Raw genomic sequence first — 24324 nt, forward strand, 5'->3', positions numbered from 1 at the left:
TGAGAGGGCACAGGCTGGCACGCCACACGCCGCTATACAGCACAACGCGGTGCAGCAGGAAGGCTCTGTAGTCCACTGTGGGCGGAGCTAAGAGTTCTGGTCTCTGGCCAGTCGATCAGTTCAAGCTCGTGCCAGATGGGCAACTGAGAACACTTGGACAGCTGTGTCCGTCCTCTGAAGGGTGCTAGGACGTTAGCACGTTAGCCATCCATGTCAGAAGACTAACCTCAGAGCTTTTGTGACCAGCTGTACCAATGATCCATACAGCTGTGTAGAGCTAGTGGCGTGTTTGTGTGTTTGAGATCACTCGACTCACCGTCCACTGCACCCTGACCGAGGAGGAGGAGAGGATGGTGGGGTTGTGCAGGTGGATGAGCACTTCTCCCAGCTCCCTTTGGATCTGACGATGGTCCACGCCCTGACTGGTGGGAGGGATGTCTGTACGCAGAAGGGCAGACGGACAAAAAAGGACAATATAACATTGCTGTATATGAACGGGACGATGTGGGATTATATCGCTGATCGTGTTAAAATGAAAATAAATGAATCGTGTTGAATTTTAACTGAAAAGAAAATACAGCCTGATTTTAAAAAATACAGATTCACACAATGTTGCTCATATATTTGATTTATTTATCCTTTATTTATGCAGGGGGATTTTATGATTACCTCATTTAATAGAATCTAATTATCCACTCATAAAGATGTGTCCGATCTTCTGATTCAATAAAACTTAAGGTAAAGTATTTTAGATTATTATTTGTATTTATCTATTTATTTAATTCATTATTTATTGCTCAGTAATTTGTTGACTAATGTGTTGGCTCAATTTATCTTTTTAATTATTAATTTTATTAGGACATTTAATTTATTTACCTTTTCTGTATTAGTATTTGAATTACTATATTATGTACATATATGTAGTATGTTTAAATTGTTGGATTTTGTTGTATGAATACAAAAACCAATAAAGACATAAAAAAAAAAAAAAAACTTAATGTAAAGTGATTCCAGTATTTTGACATGAAACGTTCATACAGTCCTATACCTAATGTTTTCTGTGAGCAGGAAGGCGGCTCTCACCTTGTGTTTTCACAGCTTCAGTGATTGGACTGGGATCACTCAGCCCGTAGGCGTTGGCTGCCCGCACCAGGAAGAGGTAGACTGCACTGGGCTTCAAGCCCTTCAGCACAAACGCCTCGGTTTTCACATGCTCGACCAAGGTCTGCCAGCTGCTCCCTGATGCATGACTGTGGACACCCAGCAGACAGAAGCGAGGTTTAAAATGTTGCCTTAAGGCCTTGCAGTTATGTTTACCGATCTCTGCAGCTTTACCTGAAGGCCTCTATTATATACGAGGTGGGCGTGGCTCCGGCGTTGAGGTTCGGTCTCCAGGAGAGGGAGACGGAGGTGCGTGTGACGTCGGTGACCTCTGGTTTGGACGGTGCACTGGGGATCAGGTTGGGGTCAGTCGGCCTGTTTGGCTGGACGGGGACTCCAAACTCTGAATGGAGAACAGAGGAAGGGAGGGAACAGGTGAGAATGTAGCTCAATGCTGTTTCACAGGCATGCAAAACATCTCCGACTTTGATATTACCGCCTTTTATTTAACTTATTGTTAAAGCACATCAAGCAATTTAATAAAGATATACTTGTCATGAGGGATGCAAGGGTTTTAACATAATCTTATTGGGATAATCGTGAATAAAGTCCCATATATGAGTGAATTGAAAAGGTGTCTAGGTAGGGTAGCAAAAAATAGAGTCTGATTTAAAAAGAAGGCCTCCAGAAATATATTTTATTTGTACTACTGATCTTCAAAAAAAAGATGTTATATATGTGATGCAATACAAATTGTGAGTAAAAGTGATTCTCGTATGTTTTTCTGACATTTAAAAGCGTATTTAGATTTTTTTATCGGGATAATATCATCCAGGATAACCGTGACATGAAATGTTCATATCGTCCCAAGCCTACTTGTCATTAGAAAACTCCTACTGGTGGACACTAGACCTCCGTACTGGGTGATGGGTCTTACCGTGGACCTCCAAGTAGGCTTTCCACGAGGCCTCTCCGCTGGGCGTGGAGGCGATGCAGCTGTAGGTACCAGTGTCACCGAGCTGCAGGAGAAGAGACCAGCACATTGGGTTAAATGGAAATTATTAAAACGTGAACCACCCTGCCCCTCCCCCCAACACACACACACACACACACACACACACACACACACACTCCTCTGCTTATTGACATTTGGGTGGAGTCGGTAGCAGGCAGCTGTCATTGCCTGATAATCTCAAGATCATCTCTTTCCCAGCAGAAACTAGCAGACAGCAGCTGAAAAGGCCAAGTGGCAAACCATTCCTAGTCAAATGGGGAAAAAAAAAAAAAAAAAAGAATCACCGGATCATCGGCTAATTGGAGACCTTTTTTTCTCTCTCCGTCCCCCTGAGTGCCAGACGAGGAAGCGACTGCTCTGTGCAACAGATGTGGTGACAAGCTGACGGAATGGTGCAACCACAATTATTCCAACACTTTTAAATATAAAAGGCACGTTGGGAAAAGTCGGACTCACTGTGCTTTTAGAGACCATTATGCATCGGCCAATACAGTGTAGTAATTTTTAGTTTATTTAAATTTTAGGACAGGGGATTACAAAACACTTAAAAGCACTCAGAGAGCTTACGCCTCTCTCTCAGGCAAGTTATTTTTATTCATGGAAAACATAATCTGCCTCTGGATCTGCATCAAAATACACAGAGAGAGAGAGACAATGATGTGGTACATGAGCCAATGTGTTGTCATTGAAAAGAAAGGAGTACATGAGAAAATAGAGCTTGGATCGACACCTGGATTTTGGATCCCAACCAAAAAAAAAAACGACATTTATTTCTTGGCTCACGGCCCTTTTAATTGAAAAAGATTGGCAATTATTTGAGAGGCTTTTCTAGCTAACGGGCTAATGAACAAAAACAGAACATAACCCCGTTGGCAAACGTATAGGAAGCATTTTCACGCTGCTGCATTTTAAAGAGACGTCTGCTTTCAAAGTCTGACGGATAATTCTCTTTGGAGTTTGTTGGTGATGCATGGGACGCTGAGGGCTTCTGTGCCGGAGCACAAACACAGCAAAAGGGAGGAAAACAATAAGATAAATAGTTTGAATAACTGAGCGTGAGCATGTCCCGCCAGTGACCCTCAAGGTATTGTTTTGTCAGGCAGGACAGGAATATGTATTAAACCTCAATAACAGTCGTGCGACCGCATTAATAAAATAAATTACCTCACGCATCAAAAAACATCTTCATTAAAATGTTGTCAGGGAGAAATGACAAGTTCATTAATGTGAAGTGCCTCGCACAAGTCGGGATTCAGACGCATCTCCTCCCGCCCGCCTCGCACCGGCGGACCAATCACACTGCAATCTTGTCACGCCGGCATTCATCAGAACACCGCAGACTGACGTGACCTCTGACCCCCGCCATGCCTCCATCTGGAAGACACGTCAGCACCCCCCTACTTCTCCATAAGAGTGTGTTCAGCATCACACACACACACACACACACACACAATGACACACCGAACCGCCTGCTTGCTGACTGACAGGAACTACAGACTGTTCGACTTCACAGACTCCATTTCAAACCTGCCGACTGACTGACAGCCAGCCGAGGGCTGGATGCCGGCGGGGAACACATGCTTTATTTACCAGCCAGCGGGGGTTTGTCCGGCACGTTATGGATGTGATATGGACCACTTTGAATTGACATTAAAGTGACGTTGATTAAAAACCCAATTATACTTCTAAAGAAATGTGTGGTTCTGCAAACGCCACAGAACCTCCCTTTGCTTGATGTTCCAAAGGCGTATTTGTACATGTGAGCGGGTGTCATACCTTTGCATAGCGTATCTGCAACGCGCCGGTGTCCAGCTGTTTGACCCTGGAGTCGTGCGTGGACACCAAAACACCATCCTTTCTCCACAGGATGGTGGGGGTGGGGTTTCCCGTCGCCACACAGTTAAAAACCACCGTGCCGTCCACGGCTACCGTCTGATTGGTCGGGCCCTGTCGGATAACCGGTGGCGGGCGGTCGGACACAACTGTGGAAAAGAGGAGGGGGGGGGGGGGGGAGGAGAATTATGTGGGGATGTGGTGGTGAAGGTGTTTATGTGCAGGAACAGAAGGAACAGTGGATTCAATGACATCCAGCTTGTGTGAGAAAAAAAAGAAACACACAAAAGGCAGAGAATCTGCCAAACGTGGAGCAATGTGAGCATGCGAATAAGCTGCAAGGGTAGTCGTGGAGGAATTAAATCCAATCCCAAGAACTGGAAACAATTTTCTAATCATTCAGCAGCAGGAGTAGAACTTAGCCAAATAAAAAGCAGCGTAATTAAAAAGAAACAGCCTCAGATACTTCAGTCTCCTCGCTGCAGCTAACAGACGCCTGGCACCAACCGTACCAACGCTCACGGCCAACAATCCCCTCCCCATCCCCCATCCATAAAAAACACAAAACAAGGGAGAAAATGCTTAAAAAAACACAATCTCCCCCTCTCCCCCTACACACACACACACACACACACACACACACACACACACTAATACATCCAGCCAGAACAGAGCATGAGGGCGTTTAGACTCCGCCTCCCTGCCTCCCACAATGTGAACCCTGAGTGTTCAATCAGCACACACAACAACAAAGACATAAAGAGAAAGCATGTATTTGACAGAAGGAGAACATTACATGCACCTGATCATTTTTAATTCCTTATGGTCTGCTGCCCCTCTGATTATTATTATTATCATCATTCATAGCATTGATAACCGTTGCTGTCGGCCCCACTGGATCACAAGTTCCACCCAGTGAGGAACAATCCCATTCTTTCCAGCACGGATCTAAGTCTGTGTGCACGGAGGAATCTCAGGGCCGCTTTGTCTTTGTGCCGGGGATGGTGCAATTACTAAAACATTGTCAGCATGACCTGTAATTACCAGATCTGCCTGCGGAGAAGTGGTGGCCTCAGAGTGGCCCGCTCACTTTAATAACTGTTATTATTATCCAGAGAGCATGACAGAAGGAGAGGGAGACGAGCAGAGAGAGGAGAGACGGCGTACATACGACGGCGGGCCTGAAATGAAGACGGACATTTGGTAAATGAAGGGATGAATCTAGGTGTGTCATAGACAAAATAATAGCTGCCCAGATCTCTCTGCGGGAACGGTGGAAATGAAGCCAAGGTTGGCTAGCGGAGTAATTAGAGGACCCAATCCAGACCTCACCACATAGCCACAGTCTTCCAACGGTAGACAGCAGCAAGCCAGCCGTGGAATACTGAAGGAGACATTAGCCAGTGTGAAGCCAGCGAAAGCCAAATCCCGAGCCACGGTCTGGGTGCACAGGCACCAGAGAGTCTCTATCTCTGACAGGAACACGTAGAACAGGCCAGACCAGACCTCACAAACCTCAACTCGGATATTAATATGCTCCGCGGCATTTTCAGATGAACAGCATTATCCGTGTGAGCCAAAGATTATCCGCAATACCAATATTTATCCACTCAGGTTTTTCTTGCAGCGTTCCCCTAATTCCCTCCCCGAGACTTTTGCAGAAACAGTGTTTCAAAGAAGGTCTCCTACCATCGGTGATCTCCAGCAGAGCCTTGGTGAGGACACTGCCGGCGGTGTTGATGGCTTGGCAGCTGTAGTATCCCATGTCTGAGCGCTCGGCGTCCGTGATGGTCAGGTCACCCGACTGGGACACAGAGAAGCGGCTGGAGGGTTGAGGAGGTTGGTAGGAGAAGAGCAGGTTCTGTGGAAGGTCAACACAGGTCAGACTTATATCAACGGCTGTTAAAAAGTTCATATGCATGCAAGCATCTGTGTTAATATAGCAGTTATCAAGTGAACTATGGCTCCAAAACAGCTCTTTCCAGAACTATGAGTGCATGCGGTATAGAGGAGTGAATCTTTGGCTTCACAGCGATTCGATTAATGATTAAATTCAAGGACACATTTTTTTTTTTTTAACAATTCGATTCTGTAAACCACGATTCAATTCAGTAACTTTTAACCAAAATTCTATATCCATGACATAAACATGCAATAATGCGAGTGAGACTATCTGTATTCTTCTGAAAGGTGAACAAATAAACAGACCACAGAATTACTTATTTAACATATTTATTCTATAAAAAAGTAGTCCTGCATCATATTCTATGTTGAATACAAACATTTGCATTGCATTTATTAAATCTAAAACCTCCGTTGTAGCTCATTTGTTTACCTGACTGCCTTCTCGCTGCCAGAAGATGGCCGGCTGTGGGTTTCCAGTGGCCTCGCACTGGAAGGTGACCGTCCTGCCGACCCCGACCACCTGGTTCCTCGGTCTAACCACGAACGCCGGGGGCACTGGAGGACAGCCATGAGGACGGTTAGCCATTGAACAGCCAGGTGTGCACAATATAGTATTCTAGTTATCACAGTGTTACAGTTATAAGTGTGATTTGAATGGAAGATAACAGACATGTGACTATCATATCGTGCCCGTATTCAAATCTGTTATTAAGGTATCAGGCTCCCTTTCAAACGTGTGTGCAAAGCAGATTAACCACTTCAATGATTAAATTCAAAATGCAGGGCATATTATAGATGTAATGAATGGAAAAAACAACGGTTACACCCATGCCCCTTCATTTGCATGGGCAAGGGCATGGACCATTAAAATTTACATGGAAATGGGGAATAAATTTGAGCCATCTGTCCATGCTGACACCCTCCAATAGTGAAGGCCTCAACCGGGATGCAGAATCCATGCATCTTAATGACAAATTCCATCTCAGACTAAGTGTGGTGTCGCAGCACAAGGCCGTCCATGCAGCGCTGGGCTGATAGGCGTGAGCCCGTTCACACCTTGACTCTAGATAGGCCCAAAAATATCATAAATCTACAATCTGTCATTTGAAACACAAATATAATTGACCATGAATAAGATGGGCTGTTTGCTAATACATAAAAAAGGGGGGAGAAATAATGAAATCAAATGATGTGGCTTTACCTGAGCTGAGCATATTTGTTTTGTTTTTTTACCCATTAACGTCCTTTTGTTACCGTTGCCCGTGACAACAGAAACATGAGTGCTGATTGGAGGGTGGAGAGGTGATGGGAGGAGGATGGAGGGGGGTTGTGACAGCTTCCTGTCTCTGTCAGGGGCGGTGAATAGGTGACGGGTGACATTTCAACTTACCAGACATGACTAAAAAGGAAACAAAAACACAACAACACAAAAATCCAAAGATGAATAAATAAATCATAAAGAGGAGAGATAACAATGTGATGTGCATGGATACAAGTCATCGTAATTATCATTCTATGAATACAACAACCCCACATGATACACACAGCAAATCATAATTAATGAGTGATCAGAGATGCATTAAAACACACATGATTCGACATTAATCCGTATTCTCAAGGAGTACAATGCAATGGCAATAAATGAGACACACAAGACAGATGTTTATGCTTTGAAAACAAAAATGCCGTGTTCAAGGTGAACGTCATCGTGCCGTTAATCGCTTTAAAGCGCCCCGAGGAGCAGCTGGATCCCGGTTCCCCTCCGACGTCGCAGCCTCGCAAAAATGCAAAGCCCGGTTCATAAAAGCAGAAGGTGAACGTTAACCGTCACTCGTTGGTTGTAAATCTCCCCCCAGCCAATCGCTCACCTTATCTAATCTGTGTGCTTCAACGGCTCCCACGGAAACATAAACGCTGTCAGTCAGAGTAATGACCCAGCCCTCCCTCCCCCTGCTGGCCTTTAAAATGCAGATAAGACGCGCATCAAACACTCCCAGAAGAAGAAGACGCGCCGCGGCTATCAGTGTGTGAGAGGCTCTAGATACACACACATGACAACACACACACCCATCCATGTGTGCCTAAACCTTTAATGAGGTAACGCTTCCTCTCGCACGGCACTGTGATCACAATCGTGGACTTGGGAGCCTCAAATCTGACCGGGTCCACTTTGATGTGGACTTTTCCTCCAGCCCAATAGGAGGCAGGCTATGAACCAAAGACCACGGCAGACGTATCAATGGGGACGTGAGGGGTGCTGCTGTTCTCTGGGCCTGACATCAACACAAGAGCAGGACTGCATGCGGAGGATTTAGCATGATTAATAGACGCTCCCACCGGGAGGCCTGTGCCATGCTTTTAAATGCTCTGTCCTTCTCTAAGGTTGTGTGTGCTCTATATACCCGAACTGTGCTTCTCACAGCGTTGCATGGCAGTGACTCACACACACCGAGTGTTCATCTGATGCTGAAGATGAATCAAATGCATGGAAAGAGACACAGATGGAACAATACAAAGCAGCAGCTCTGTATGTGGTTTTGTTATTTATCATCGGTGTAGCAGCACACAGTGGTGCTCACAGGTATGCTCCCTCTCCTTCTGGCTCCGGTTCCAGTCTCCTTCCAGACCCCTTTACATGGGTTATTAACTACGCTGCTCTGGAGACCACCATTCCACTCAAGAGCTTTCCACACATAAATCACTGCTAACGGCAAAACTTAACCAGCTGAGAAAAAACAACACGCTGAGTTTTCTGAATTCGGTCCTGAAATGACGTATTTATGTTCCTCCGCTGGTGAAGTTTAATTGACAAAATACTGTATAAATATCATCCTTGTCTGATTCTTAAACCTGCACACGTGCACGCTCTCACGTGCACCGAGCAGCCCATCTCACCGCTGCATCGTCATGTGGCTTTGATTAATGATTTTACGATGAAACTAGAAATGCAGGGGCTGGTTTCTCGGCCAATTATGAGCTTCTTCCATCAATCAATGAAATATTTTACTTGACATATTTATAAGTTCAAACGAGGTGTAGGGGACTCAGAAACATGTGTGAAAGACAATAATTCACTGATTAAGTAACGAGGGTAGAGCACACAGAAAGGAAAACAGCCCGGGGCTCCACACTTCCACAATGTGGACATTGTTTGCCGCCGATCTGACCGCCGATGGTGTGAAACCCCCCCTCCGTCCACACAGAGATGGATTCTTCCTCACAAACTGTCCAGCTTCGATTTGAATATCTTCAAAAATGGTGCGCCTTGCTATATTTTTAATACAGTTTTCTGCACATATTGCAATGATAAGCTAAATTGCATAATGACACTGCAGGGAACGACGTCTATTTTTAAGCATTTTCTTTTCGCCAAAAACTTTAATTTTATTGGCTTTTATCGTCCATTTACACATTACGGCAGATTTAGCGGAAAAAACTTGACTTCAAAGAATATTTACATTAATTCCACTCTGGCTATGAATATGGGATTACCCATTCTGTGGTGGAGATCTCTGCCAGTGGCTCACCACCACTGAAATTATATTATTCAGCTGTTTAGAATTAAAGTGCATTGGCTCAGGATGCTTGCCATACTTTGACTCTTAAAGTAGAGCGACATCGTTACCCAATAAACCCACAGACTAAACTCCTGCCCCCCCACATGACTGTTGTCTTCCCTCCGACAGCGACATCTTACTACCTATACATCGTTCCGCTACTTTGGCCTGTTTAGGCCTGCAATTACCCGGCCTTTCTTTCCTTTCCTGTGCCCGCGTCTGTAATTAGAAGCATGTCATTTCCGGGCGTGGGACTGTGGCCTGCTTGTCTTTAATTAGCTGGACTACTCAGTGGCCGCAGCCTCCCTGGCCTCCTCCTGTCCTGGTCTGGATGAAGCTCAGGGATCTAAAGAGTGGATGGAAATCGGTTGGAGGTGCAGCCGTCAGTCCGATCCAACCACGAGTAGTGAGGATTCCTATTATTCATTCATCAGTTCCCATGCATCTCTGACTGTAACAGGGGGTTGAAAGGTATGGTGTAACAGAAGAGGGCCAGTGCCTTGCTCCAGCATGCAGACAGCAGGGAATTAGCCCGAGGTTAAGACATTTCACTTGCACCGAGGACGAGGGGGGTTTTAGCATTTCAAAGAGACGGTTCTGAAGCAGGAGAACAGCTTATTGAACCGGCGCATCAATGCTGTTCCCTTTCATTAACTAAGCTTTCATCAGAGAGAGGAAAGGCAATAAGAGAGGCGGATATATCGATGGGTGTATTGGCAGGTGTGGCTAATCTTGCTTTTCAACCAATCAGGGAAAAAAATCAGGAAATAATTGCGAAGGGTAGCCATGTGAAGATGACGTGTGTCTTTGCGCGTGGGGGGTTGACAGAGGAATCAAATGGCATTGTCTCTTTATATTTCCGCTGCGTTGACTGCTGGGAGTGACATTAATATGAGTTACCTCACCACAGAAACCTCCCTCCTCCCCCTCCTCTATCCTCTTCACCACAATCCTCAGCCCCAATTCCCAAAGCGTTCTGCATCGGTGGCGAGCCGCCACCAAGACCAGCACCGCCACCGTCCCCCCATCCAATCCCTATCTCCTGTATGCCTCCTCCTCCTCCTCCTCCTCCCTTCTCCTCTCACCAGACTCCCCAACATTCCCATTAGCTTGGCGTTAAATGGCCCCTGTGTTCCTGCGATCCTCAGGAGGGTTTAGGGGTGATCCCGGCCCCCGGTTCCTCTGAATGGCTCCTTTCTGAATGTTCACGCTCTGTGACCGGGCTGCTTTATATTCCAACTGTGTTAATAAGATGTCCAGAGGAGAGAGGGCCACAGGAGACTCACGGATATTCCATAGGTTCAGAAATAGTTTCTGGATGTCTTCAAACATGACGGAAGACAGGCCTCCGGAGAAATGCCACTTGTGTAGGGCAAATGAAATCGATTGGCGTCAGGCTCCCATGTGCAGCACGTCAAAAGCTGTTATGGATTTCTGCGTTTCTTTTTTTATTAGAAATCAATCGGCTAATTGAGAGAGAATAGTTGAAAGTGATGACCGTGTGGTACTAAAGCTGTAGGCTATTACTGCGATGTGGCCGGGGCTGCACAATGACCCAAAATGGGAATTCATTTAGTTTAGCTCGACCAAGAGGGCTTTAAATTAAAATCTTACCGTGGACGGTGAGCGTGGCCGACGCCTCCGCCTTGCCCACCATGTTCTCCACCACGCAGGTGTAGGAGCCGACGTCGGCCGAGGTCAGACGGCGGATCTTCAGGGTGTGGTCCTCACGGATCTCGAATCTGAATCAAATCCGTGTATCACATGTTCAATCTTCACAGAGTCAATGCGACAAGCAGTGGATCGCACAAAGAGAGGAAGAGGGTGTGGAGGGGGGGGGAGGTATTGTGATGATGAAAGGTTGATGAGTCATACCTTCCTTTGGGGAGGTCACCGTCGTCTTTCCTCCAACGCACGGTGGGAACTGGGTCGCCACGAGCCTCACACCTGAACTCCACGCTCTGGTCAACTAACACCACCTGGCTGCCGGGGCGACGGACGAAGCTGGGACGCTCTGCACGTTTAGAAACACAGAACAGAGACAACGTTTAGATTAAAGCAAATCATTCATTGTGTTGCTTTGAGGCCCGCGCTAAATCTCGGTTTCTGTTCTTTACAGTCGGGCTTTGGAGCTAAAATTTTAATTAAATTGGAAATTGAATCGTTTTAGGTCCTGTGAGATGTCCTGGCATGGAAATAATCAAATTGAGTTTTTTTATACAGCGACACAAAATGACAAGGTAAAAGCCAATTCATGGTTCAAAAGCAAAACACTTTATTTTCCCATCCTTGCTGAGCTGCAGCAACTCTTCTCAGCTTCTTTCTGAAATGTTCTTTTTAGCCCCTCCTTCCCAAAAAGCCCAGTCTGCTCTGATTGGTCAGCTGGCCCACTCTGTTGTTGTCATCATCCTTTTAGAGTGTTAGTCATAATTGTCATAACATTTACCAAAAACCAGATAACAGGAGTTGTTCTACTGAGGAATAATTATACAAATTAATTTCAGCCCATATGAAGAACATTTAAGCTTTCATAGCAGAAAACAACTTCATGGAGACTTCATGCTCAGCAGCTTTGATGAAGCAGAAAAGCATAAAAAATTAGGTCCTCTACACAAACTAAACTAAACTAATTAAAAAACCCAGCTTGGAAACAGTTTCTGCTTTGACACTGACTTATTTGAACACTGAACAAGTCCTGACACAGGAAGTCTAACCTCGTGTGTCACCTTGTTAACCCCCGTCACCCTAAAGTCCAGCTTGGACATCACATCAGTAACGGGTCAGCGATGTTGATTTTTGGCATTTTCTAAGGTTAGATGCTAATTTTTCCATTTACTAACACATTCCATCAGACTTCCCAAAACCTAACCAGCGAGGTTCATGATTAACCAGAGTTTCTAGGTGAGTGACTCAGCAAGGAGCTGCCCTTGTTTGAGCTCTGAGACTATCATTAGAGTGGAATTATTCATCTTCTATGAAACTTCTTTGTTGTTCCGTCTGAACGATTATATAAAGGTCACGAGAAGAAGAGGTGGAGGAAGTAAAAAAAAAAACAGATAAAATCTGTAGTCTGGACATTCTCTCTGCGCGGGACACTGGCGAGTATCGGGGTCAGAGGTCAATCGTGATGAAATAGGGTGCAGCTGGTCATGGCATGGGCCAGCGTGGGATTCACAGTTAAGTGTGAGATTGGAGGTCATCTCACACTCCATCTGACAAAGGTCAGTGACACCGTTTAGTTCCCTGAGAGATAGACAATCAAAGCTTAACATCTGGATTCGGTTTCATGCTGTGGAAAAACAGGGGAAAACAGTGTGTGTGTGTGTGTGTGTGTGTGTGTGTGTGTGTAGACAGACAGTCAAATAGACAACAGATTGAGGTAGAACTATAATAGAGTGGGGAAAAAAACAACTTACCGAGCACTGTAAGTTCGGCTATTTCACTTTCACGTTCTCCGACCATGTTGGTGCCGACGCACACGTACTTCCCAGCATCGCTCTTCCGGGCATTTGTGATCATCAGCTTCGCTCCTCGTATCTGAGGGAGGAGAGGGAGGGAGGGGTGAGAGGCTTATCGTGGAGGAGAAAACAGCAGTATTAAAGTGTGAGAGACACTCGGGGCCTCCGGCTCCAAAACCGAAAACAGCTCAAACATTGCAAAACATTCCCTGATTGCATTTAAGAATGCCTCTGAGCACTTACTTACCCAAAAAGCCATTCCAACACGATGATGAAATGTACTCACAAACACATAATGCCTTAGTGCTAAAGAGTGTTTTTTATTGGGGTTTTTTTTTTTGCTCTGGACTACTCTTTCGTTGCTGTTTCCACTCAGAAATCCACTTGAAGACTAAATCACTATCAGTCCTCCTCAGGGTAAGCTGAGCCAAAGTACACTTCCCCAAGCCAACACAACCACAGGTCCCTGAGGGAACACCTGAGGCCCTGCAGGACCCCAGAGCACTTTTCCAGTCGCCTCAGCTTCAGCACAGTTTTGTCTATTATTGTGGGGGGGGATGTTTAAAAGAAAAGGTTTCTCCAAATGCTTTTTTTTCTGTGTGTGCATACAGCAAGTGAACATTCAAGCACACACACACACCCAGCAGTTTGTCCAGGTGAATGTCATGTCTGTTATTTCCCAGGGCTTTGATTACAGGCCAGAGGAGGTGCTTTGTTCTCAGGCAGTCAGAAAGGCAGCCCCGGCCCCGGGTAAGGCCCCTCAGCCCTCCTCTCGGCTCACAGCCGTGCCAGTCACACAATGGCGATGTCGCACCAATGATCTCTCCGCCTCCATGGGGGGGCTTAAGGTTTTAAATGCACACATCAGCCTGCGAGGGCAGAGACCACCACCTGCAAGCATGTAATCGATACCCTCATTAGAGTCCCACTGACAGAGAGCCTGACACACAATATTGAGAATGCGTGACTGCCATGTTGAAAGCCAGGCCTCCTGCATGTGTGTTCAGTGTGATACCTCTCTGTGGATATACATCACATGCATTCAAGTTGTCATCGCTGACGGACGTGCATGTGGATTTGAGTTTTTAAAGTCGCCAACTTTGCAACCGGACGCATTCTTCTGGTTCAGAGGCATTCCTCAGCCCTTCGCTCCTGTTTAATATTCATGGTGAAGCAGGAAGGAGAGAGGGACTGGGAAGAGGCCGTGGCTTATTTAGGGCACCCCGTGGTGCTGGAGGGGTTTGAAGTATCATTATGTTACTGTTTGTTTGAGGAAAGGCTTAACAGCTAAAACACTGTGACATTCACAAAGGCCCAAGGTCAGGGCAGACCATAGAGCAGAGGGGGTTGGGTTGTACTGTTGGGTCCACAGGGCTCTGACATGAGGATCCACTTAAGGGCCCCGTCTACTCTCCCTATATTCTTACCTCTGTGTGTCTGTGGCGGTTTTTATTCTCTGCAGGCATATTTGGAGTGCCAGAGCAGCGGGGAGTCTGAGAGCAAGTAAACGAATGCAGCAGCGGGCGGCGTTTTCTCCACATGCATATCCTCTCCACACCGCCGCCGCCGCCGCTGAAAGCCCCAACAAGCTGGACCATTATCCCCGCACGACAGGGAGATGGTTCGTTTTGTCTCATGTCATTTGGCAAGTTTGATAATAAAAGAAAAAAAAAATGTCCTATTCAGCGTGCATTCTGTTTAGCCGTTCGTTTTACTGGCTGATAATTAGCCACAACTATTGCACAAAAGGAGGACAATGTGTCGGATTATGGCTGCCTATTTATACATCGCCGCAAATGAAGGTTTGAATCCTGCCGTTTATTGTTCCTGAAAGACCTGTTTGACAGAGTTGAGAGGGACAGCAGCGTTACAGGCCAGCAGTGGGGAACTTTTAACAACTGCCCCGCATGAAGTCATAAATATATGTGAGATGGCACACAGCATGTCGCCGGTGTTTCCACACAGCTGCCTACAATAGATAGAGAAAGCGGAGGGGGCTCCTTCTGATGTGTCTGCCTCCCCCCCCCCTCTCATGTTCATTCCCTCTCTTTATGCCACCAAAGCCAGGCCGAGCCATCCCAGCAAAGAGCAGCACAGAGAAGGAAACGGTGTGGGACCTCGCTGTGATCACCGGTGATCACCAAGGAGACAGCACGTCCCAGCATGCTGCACGGCGGGAGGAATGAACTGAACCGAACCACAATGCAGGCTTGATGGGGGGGGGGGGGGGGGGGGGGTTTGACAAGCTCAGCTGTTCATCACATTATAAAGATTCCACCCTCTGCTTCCCTGCATCCACTCACACACTACACTCGCTATACCATAAACACATTCTGGACATCGTCCCGTGATTGTGCCTAATTCTAATATCTGATCCGTTAACACGGGAGACCGTCCAGACTCCCATCTGTCACCACGCTTGATTACACACGCTCAGATAGTCATACATGACGTGTAGCGCTACTTTAAAAGTGGTCGTTTGGGAACACTTTCGTCTTTTGTTTTTTTTTTGCTTGACAGGAAGTTTACAGTGAGCAACAGCAGCTGCTGCGTGTAGCCGGTTAGAGCTAGCAGAGCCTGTTTTCAGTTCCAGAGAAGGCTACAAGGACACATCTCTAAGTCATTAAGCCTGTGTTACAGCAGCGAGCGTTCACAAGGTTTACTCTCACACAGTCACACGGCAGCGAGAACAAGTCCCCACTTCCACCAGGCATGGAGGTTATTGCAGAAATTATTTATAAACAAGAGAAGAGTCGTGTGTTTGTTGTATTCAGCGGGGTTCAGATATAATTACAGGAAAGGCCGCAATAATAGTGAGATGAGCCAGGGCTGCTTTGTCCTCAAAGCATCACGCACACTCTACAGTAACAGCATGAGGGAGTTCGTCATTAGGCCAAAACTGAAAAAGATGCTTTTTATTTTATAGGAGCAACAACATGCTCAACATTAAACATCAAATAAGGGAAAACAGGATTTTGCATTTTGTCTATAATTTGTGTGAATGCAACCAACACATGAACGTAGAAAACAGTCAATTAAAAGGTCACAAGAGTTCACTATGCAGGCTAGAGGTTCCTCTCTTATCAGTACTGTCTTAACTGAGGGACAGATCTCATTTGATTCACTTTAAACTGGATTATGTGCTTGTTTCTTTCTGTTATGCTGCTCAGCAACCAGACACAGACTCCTAAATCCTCCGCCTATGCACAGAGGACAGACACTCATGTTGGCCGGATTTTAACCCCACGTTACAGGAGTGGAACATCGTTAATAGTGTGTTGTATTCATAATCAGGGGACGATCCGATCGTCTGTGACTGTACTGTGAAGTTGGCCGTCGTCTGTACTTAGAAGCCAAACTATTTGACTGAGTAACAACTTCACAATGTGCAGCCAGAAACCTAAATCCCCGCCAGTCAGATTGTGAAAATGGGATCCAGACCCGGCGCTAACTACTTCCGCCTCACTACGAGCCTGACTCAGAACCTTTAATGGACTTTCCTCACACACATCCATTCAGTGTAATCAAACCCTGCTAAAAGTCCTGCTCAGGGAAAACAAACTACGTGCCCAAAGTTGTGTTTGTTTCAGACAGTTTGAGATTATTCCAGACCTTTGGTAAGCAAGCATGAAGACGTGATTGATACCGCAGCTCCGGCCGGGCTGCTGTTTTAATTAAAGCAGAATAATTGGTGGTTCGGATGCAAATCAAACGTGCAGTAGATGGTTGTTTGCTGCTGAGTACAACTTCCTCCTCTTTGACTCCGGTCAGCTCATTTCTCCCTCGTTCTCCACGTAGATTTCATCAGCAGGTCATCTGTAATCAATGCACTGCTGCTGACTGAAGGAGCGAGACTGATTCTATCTACCACAGTCAATACAGGCTGCTGCTGCTGCTGCTGCCAAAATGGGCTGTTTTGGGTTCGGTAATTGCTATATGTGAATAATGAGAAAAACAAATCAATCTTCCAACAAACACTGAAGTGGTTTTAACAATATGACCCTGCACCACTGGGTCATTCCCACCTCATACATTTAAATGCATCATATAGCTCGTGTCGGCAATTACAATGTGAAAGTCACGGCGGAAACTTACGGTGATTCTCTCGTCTCGGTCGTCGATGTTCGTCCCGTCTTTTTTCCACGATATGGTGGGTTCGGGGTGTCCACGCGGAGGCTGACACTCCAGGACCGCCGGCTCTCCTGCCGCCACGATCACATCCGCGGGGTTTTGTCTGAAGTCGTCACGTAGAACTGCAAGGAAACGGGAAAAAGAGAGGAACGAAAAATGTCAATATATCCTCCTTCGGGGGGAAAACGCCACAAACGAAAGCTGTTGCTACATTTATGAAGTCGAAAGGCAGCTCGTAAAGCAGCAGCCGAGGTGTTTGGAAACACATAATTAGTTCCACACAGATGACAAAATGTGAGGCACACCATCACCATTGATTTACTGCAGCGTAGCTCGCCATGGAAACGGTAACAATCCCACCAAAGAGAAATAAGGAAAGAAGATAAAAAGGTATGCATAGTGTTTCTCCCCATATAACCTTCCTGTCAACAAGCTGTACAACAGCAGTGATGAGCGCGTTGCAATGACCTTCCTCTTTGTTGGCCCAATCACACAGACTTCAATATGATCACGATGATCACCTCTCCATCATCGCCTCCTCATCTCTCTCCTCATTTACATCGTACGCCCGTCTACGTCTTCACATGGATGGAAATCTACATTAGATCCAATCCACCATCGCTGCCTTCGCTTAGGACTTTGATATGATTCTTATTTGCATCGCATTTCCCCGCTGGAGGTGCAGGAAGAAGGATGACAACAGGCGTGGATTTTCATTATTCCACAAATGAGATCCACACATTCCCAGCTCTCATTTGTTGGTACAAGAATTGATACTGAATGGATCTGAAGGTTTAAAAGAGACGATGTGAGCAATTCTGGTTTTCAATTGGGGCTTAATGCAAAATTACAAAACCCGCCTCACCTGGAAGCATCAGTCGCAACAAAGCAGGTCGATGCATTTCTATTTCTTTTTGGAGGGAAACGACATAAATCTGGACTCAATATCTACGTACGTTTGTTTAGAGGGGAGAAAATAATCGAGAAAAAAAGCCAAAAAGCTCCGTTCTGTGTGCCAGTAATCATTTCCCCAGCTTTACGTATAAAAACATCTGAAAAATAGAGCTTGTAAATTTAAAGCTGAAGCTCAAGGCCACACACAAAGTAGTGCAGAGTGTGCGTCGTTATCCCTTTTGCACGTATGGAAAAGGAAATGTGGATGTGAACGGATGAAACCGAGCTTCCCTCCTCGTCTATTGTCTCACGCTCCTCAGCTTGCTACAAAGTCACCTCAGTCCCAGATCAAAGTCAGGCTTACCCCGAGACCCCTAACCTACTGACGGCCAACACATTCCTCACTAAACGCTTTAAGCACTTAATTGGACGGTGCTGAGCCCGGATCCAGCTCCCTGCTTCTCGTAACGCGGAGCGGGGGTCCGATTCAGCGGTATAGGAAGCGAGATGTGGCGGTAATGGCTTCTCCAGTCCGTTGCCGCATAATCACGCACACGCCTCCCTACGTAGAGTTACGACATCACCCCGACCTCAACTCTTCAGCATGGGAAGAGCATTCATCCGACATGATGCAGAAGGATTCATCTAGTTTACGACGAGGAGGCGGCGTTCATCCACGGATGCAGATGAATGACGATTATGTGCGTGAAAACATTTTTCCAAGATTTCCACTCTGATCCGAGTCGAGCTCGGCAGTGCAGCTGCGTGTGCGAGTGAGCTCATTTGGTCCGCTTAAAAGCAGATACAGTCATCCAGGAATGCAACTGTAAACACTAAACATCCGACCCATTAGAGCACCAGCTCCATCTGAAGAAACACCGTCTGTGTTTGTATCAGCGAGGTCAAACTCGCTCCACAGAGGGGGAGCCAGACAATCGAACTCGCAATACTTAGAAGTGAACTTTTAAAAAAACCCACTGAATCGCCCGGTGACGATGTTTGAGACGTATCCTGCTGATGGAGAGGATGTAAGTACGGATCCATGTCTGTCCTGCTAAGTGGGTACATTCAGAGACTTTTACTGTGACATTAAGTGCACATGGTCTCCTCTCAGCAGGACTCTACCTTCGCCTGCTGGAACTCCTACAGCTAACACGCAGCATGCATCTGTTCAAAATAAAGAGGGATGTGTGTGGAGGAACAGAGGTGGAGGTGGAGGTGGAGGGGGGAGGATGCTGTGTTGACTAGCTGGAGGCCCGAGGGATAACTGGCATCATCCAGTGTTTACACCAACAGCGCGGTGACCTCCAGCCCCCCCCCCCCCCCCCCCCCCTTTTCAGCACTAGCTCCCTCACCTCGCCGCCCCTCTCCTCCTCCTCCTCCTCCTCCTCCTCCACACCAACACCTCTTTGTTATAAACACAGCTGAGTGCAGCCCCTAAACATCTGCGTAGTGAAAAACAAAATCCTCTGGGATGGAGAGGCAGCCAGACAGTCTGTCAGACAGACAGACGGACACGGATCTGGATGAGCTACAAAGACCCGGCTCTTCCGCCAGATGAACCGTCAGATCCGGAGCTGTGGCGGGATTGGTTGCCTCTGGTTTTAAAGAAGGCACCCAGCGTCCCTTCTTCCTGTATACATTCTGCAGAAGACCCTGCCCACCAGCTGTTTCTGTTCCAGGACCCGGTATTGGGTAAAAAAAACATGGGAGTCTCTGTCCTGAAAGTGTGGGTGTGTGGTGTGGTCTGAGTCTGGGATAATGAGCCTACTCTACAATTCCGTCTCCCCAGTGAGCCTGCAGCTGTCCCCCAGCAGATAATATTTCCTGCGCTATTACCAGGGAGGCCAGACCCGATGTGTCTGTGTGTGCAGCAGAGAGATTTTCAGTTTGGGGCTTAATATGTGGAAATGGGCCAGAGTCACAGGTCCCAGCATGAAGACGCCTCTTCATCCGTCCGGGATTTGCTCAGATATGCTGATGGTTTGGATGAAACAGAGTGGATATCCGGACCTGGACAGATATCAATATGTTTGTCAAGGTGAAGGGATCTTTTCCTCTTTCCAGTAGTCCAAGAACAAAACACATCCTAATCTCATCTGGCTGACATGCCTCGCTGCGAGACAAAACAGCTGACTGTGCTCAAAAACAACCATATCTTTCAAGGCAGAGGTTTGGTTCGCAGCGCTACCAAATCCAGTCTAACCGCACTGCACAGTATCGTATGATGAATCACTTCCCAGGTCCACGGTAGCAAATCGGAGCTGTGTTGAGGGCTAACGCAATTAGCTGCCATCATTTCTTACACCCAAACCCTCCGTTAAAGGTCAGCTGAGATAGCTGCTCTCAGCTCCGAAAACTCCCAGGTTCATCACCCCCACAAACGATCCTCTGTCCACCCCCACACACACACACACACACACACACTCACACACACACACTCACACACACACACACACACACACACACACACACACACACACACACACACACACAACACACACACACACACACACACACACACACACACAACACACACACACACACACACACACGCACTCTTTTCCTCAGGAAATTGAAAACAGATGTTTAAATGTCAAATTAAAATGAGATTCCCGTGCTGCCCCTCCAACATTAATGAAAATGAAGACTTAATGCCACACACAAGTCGGGGTGGTAAGATCAGATGGGCTTTGTTCTGAGGAAATTAAACCAAGTACAACAAGAATCCCCGCAAATCTTTGGAAGGATATAAAAACAGACCCACCAGGGAATTAAAGATTTATCAGAAAGGCACCCGGACTCAATCCTGCAGGGAGACGGAGCGCAGCATGGGTCTCGCCTTTGGCTTTGGATTTTTCTCCCCCCTTGAAACAGGATGGACGTGGCTTACCCCTTCAGGGATGCAGAATGAATGATGGCAGCGGGGAAAGGGGACTAAAGAGAGGAAGAAGAGCGGCAGAAGCAAGGGACGAGGAAAGAGGCTGCTCCACACAATGAAAGATAATATATCTCTTTTCCAGCTCTCCTGGAGGTAGTTGTGCTTCTTCTGAACTCATCACATTTTGCTTCCATGATGTCAGGCTATCCGGACACAAAACATCCTATTATATTACCTGAGGACACACGGTAGGGATGATTGGACAACAAGCCTTATGTTCACAGTTATACGTGACTTCTTACAGCCTCGACATCTGATTAACAGCAAAACATAAAGGAATATGAGGAATAAAAGGTCATGAATTCTGTATATTCCACATATTCACAGTGCAACCTGTTAAAGTCGACCCCGGCCAAATGACACATTTATCTGTGTTAAAACAGGGCTTACATTAGCTGAGCTCCCCTCCACTGCCCTTCTGCTTACTGTACAATATAATTCCCCTTCACCAGCGTTGTTGATGCGATCAGCAGAACAGCTCAACCCCTCCACACGGACGCTGCTCACCTCGCCTGCAGCTCCGTCCCGTGGGACAAACAACTCTCCCTCCCCCCCCTCCACGTATCTCCCACTCTGGGTCTACATTTCTTTCTCCCCTCAGCGTTTCACCCCCTTATCTCCCCTCTCCGTCAGCTCACACACACTGAGCAGCTCGCATCAAAGCCCGCCTCGTAGCGATGCTGTGTTAACCCTTGCCACTTTATTGCAAAAGGCTGTTGCAGGTGGATAATTTGTCAGTGGCTTGTGTGTGTGTGTGTGTGTGTGTGTGTGTGTGTGTGTGTGTGTGTGTGTGTGTGTGTGTGTGTGTGTGTGTGTGTGTGTGTGTGTGTGTGTTTGCACAGCATAAATCTGTAGTTTTGCTGGTGGGTGTGAAGTCATAACAGGACTCCCACTGTATTTCGGAGAATCACTGCCTCCCTCCTCCTGACACTCCATCCTGTCCGGCAGCACATTACAGATATCACACAGCTACGTACACACACACAAATACAGAGATTAGACGGACACCAAGGGAAGTATTAAATAATAATGGGACAATAAAGCCATCACACTCAGATTTTCATTTATAGATTTCACATTTCTATCCAAATGCCATGTTGATAAATCACATGAAAACCAACGCCTTTCCAGACAACCGTGCTCTTCAATATGAGGTCACATCTGCAGAGTCACATTGGTTTTAAAAAACGGCTCGACAGCGGAAGTGTCTGGTGCACCGCGAGACACGACGCGGACACCCGTAAATATGTCAACAAGAGCACACGGCGTTACCCGACCGGCCTTTAGGGGGTTGCACCTGCACACCCCCAACGCCATGAGGTCATCCTGCTCAATCAGATGTGATGCCACTGAACGGAGACAGGATGCACCAATTAGCTCTTCTAAACATTCAGCTGGAACAATAAACTATCGGGAGTCCTCGGTAATTAAACAAAACATAGCGTCTATCTTGCTTTGGTGCAAAAAACCCCCCCAAAATCGAACTAAAAGGAAAAACAGAATGTAAAATAGAAAAATGAAGATATGTGGACAGTCATGTGATACAAATGTAAACCACGCCATGTAGGGGAATGAAACCACGCCGGCCCTGTGGATTAAACCAGGGGTAAGGCGGGGGGGGAGGGGCATGTACATGGTGATGTGCCAGGTGATTACAGTCTATACCTGGCACCGCCGCCGAGGGCAGATGGGCTTTGCGGAGGTCATAACTGCTCTGGCTGTGGCCCGGCGCCCAGCGCTTCATCCTCGCCGTTTACACACATCAACACACGCGTAGACCTCATGCACACATACGTATCCAACGGCAATTACGTCTGTACATAAAGAAACACACGCCGCATAAAGGAAACCTCGCCCCCACGGCGGCGCAGACAGAGAGGCCATTGAGCGCCTGTGTTTGTTTAAACGCTCGTAAGTCTTCTCGTCAGGCTCGGAGAGAGAGGGAGATGGCGTTTGGCAAACACGGCGAAGGGCAGCGGCGAGGCAGGTTTATGTGAGTGAGTGAGTGAGTGAGTGAGTGACTTGGCACCTCATAGTTCAATAAACAGTGCCTGTGTGATTTCAGTGCTGGGTGAGCAGGAGTCGGACTAAAATAAAGAGCGTTCGGAGTGGTCGGACTGCACAGGCAGGAATGTCGGAGGAGAAACAGAGCTGGAGATCGACTCTTTCTCTCTGTTCAAAAATATTAAAAAAGTCTCATAAAATCCTGATAAGAACAGCCCTCAGTACTACACATCTGTATGGGATTATCACATTTAAAGGTGACGAGTGAAAAACAACGTAAGGATTAGCCAGACTCTCTCAGATCCACAGATTTCCAAGCTGCTTGGATTCTGCGTTACCTGGTGTGGAAACACGGCACTAAGTTCAGTGGTATAGTTTTCCCATAAGGGCCAAACTAAATACAACATTTCGATGCCAATGGAATACATTTTGTTTCCATCCAGGTTCACAATGCAGTAAAAATAATAATGGGGTGGGAGAAGCAGGTAAACAAACACGTTTTACTAGATTTGCCTTCGTTTGCAACAAAACGATGACTTCACGACGCAGCTATCGCAACCAACAAGTCCTCCAACTCATACGACCACAGTTGTCGTTGGTCCATGCACTCGAATACGACCTCTGGGAGCGTATTGCGGAGATTCTTCCGCAACGATAGTAGTGGTTAAGGTTAGGGTTAGGTCGACGTGTGGAGGCGGTCTCTGCCGATGATGCACGCGCGGGGGGGGGGGGGGGGGTTAGCGCGGGGGGGCGCGCGGGGGGGGGGGGTGATTGACGGGGGGGCGCGCGGGGGGGGGGGGGGGTAGCGCGGGGGGCGAGCGGCGGCGCGCGGGGGGGGGGGATGGGGGTGGGGGGGGGGGTAGGGGGGGGGTGGGGAGGGGGGTGGGGGGAAGATGTCGTGGAATCGGGGTAGGTTTAGGTCGACGTGTGGGGGGGGGCGATCGTCTGAGACACCGGATGGTCGATATTTACTTGACCGCTAGAGGGCGCGCTATTTTGAAACGTAACATATGGTCGTAATTCGGTGCTTGACACACGACCTATGTGGTCGTTTTCTCGAGGAGGACAGTCTGATCGCAACACCGCAGGAAGTTAATAGTGTGAGAACTTTACAAACAAGCATTTTACGATTCGTTCTTGTTTTGCTTGTTTTTTGGATTCGGGTTCTACTCGTAGCTGCAAAGATGCAAGCTCGTGTGAGCCTCTGTTGTTTGGAGGTGGAGCTCATCGGCTTTCTCCCCGAGGACCAGGAGGATATGAGAAGCCCAGTAACATATCTCTCACTCACCACTCACTGTCTCAAGCCTGAAGCCCTTTGCATGGAGACACAATGGAGCAGCAGTAACACTATAGTACACATGTACACCTGTACTGTACTATGTTCCCTCATTCTCTGCCTCTCTCTCCCACTCCAAGCAATGGGGTTCTGTTCGTAGCACTCGTGTGAAGCGTGTCAGGGGAATAACCTGCTTCCTATGTATATAC

The 24324-nt window shown here is 47.1% G+C and overlaps 1 protein-coding gene across 2 annotated transcripts in view; it reads right to left on the reverse strand.

Moving 5' to 3' along the window:
* Window positions 1-24324, reverse strand: part of robo1 (roundabout, axon guidance receptor, homolog 1) — a 150084-nt gene that overhangs the window by 23815 nt on the left and 101945 nt on the right. For both annotated transcript variants that reach the window (XM_084020155.1, XM_084020156.1), the window contains 11 exons: window positions 16965-17122; window positions 12828-12948; window positions 11287-11425; window positions 11026-11153; window positions 6285-6409; window positions 5639-5810; window positions 3893-4098; window positions 2039-2120; window positions 1336-1504; window positions 1084-1250; window positions 317-438 (listed from right to left, as the gene is read on the reverse strand). In XM_084020155.1, coding sequence (XP_083876281.1) covers window positions 317-438; window positions 1084-1250; window positions 1336-1504; window positions 2039-2120; window positions 3893-4098; window positions 5639-5810; window positions 6285-6409; window positions 11026-11153; window positions 11287-11425; window positions 12828-12948; window positions 16965-17122 — 1589 coding nt within the window. The remainder of the gene's footprint in view (window positions 1-316; window positions 439-1083; window positions 1251-1335; window positions 1505-2038; window positions 2121-3892; window positions 4099-5638; window positions 5811-6284; window positions 6410-11025; window positions 11154-11286; window positions 11426-12827; window positions 12949-16964; window positions 17123-24324) is intronic.

The sequence above is a fragment of the Eutrigla gurnardus genome (assembly GCF_963514095.1).
Source record: "Eutrigla gurnardus genome assembly, chromosome: 10".
NCBI lineage: Eukaryota > Metazoa > Chordata > Actinopteri > Perciformes > Triglidae > Eutrigla > Eutrigla gurnardus.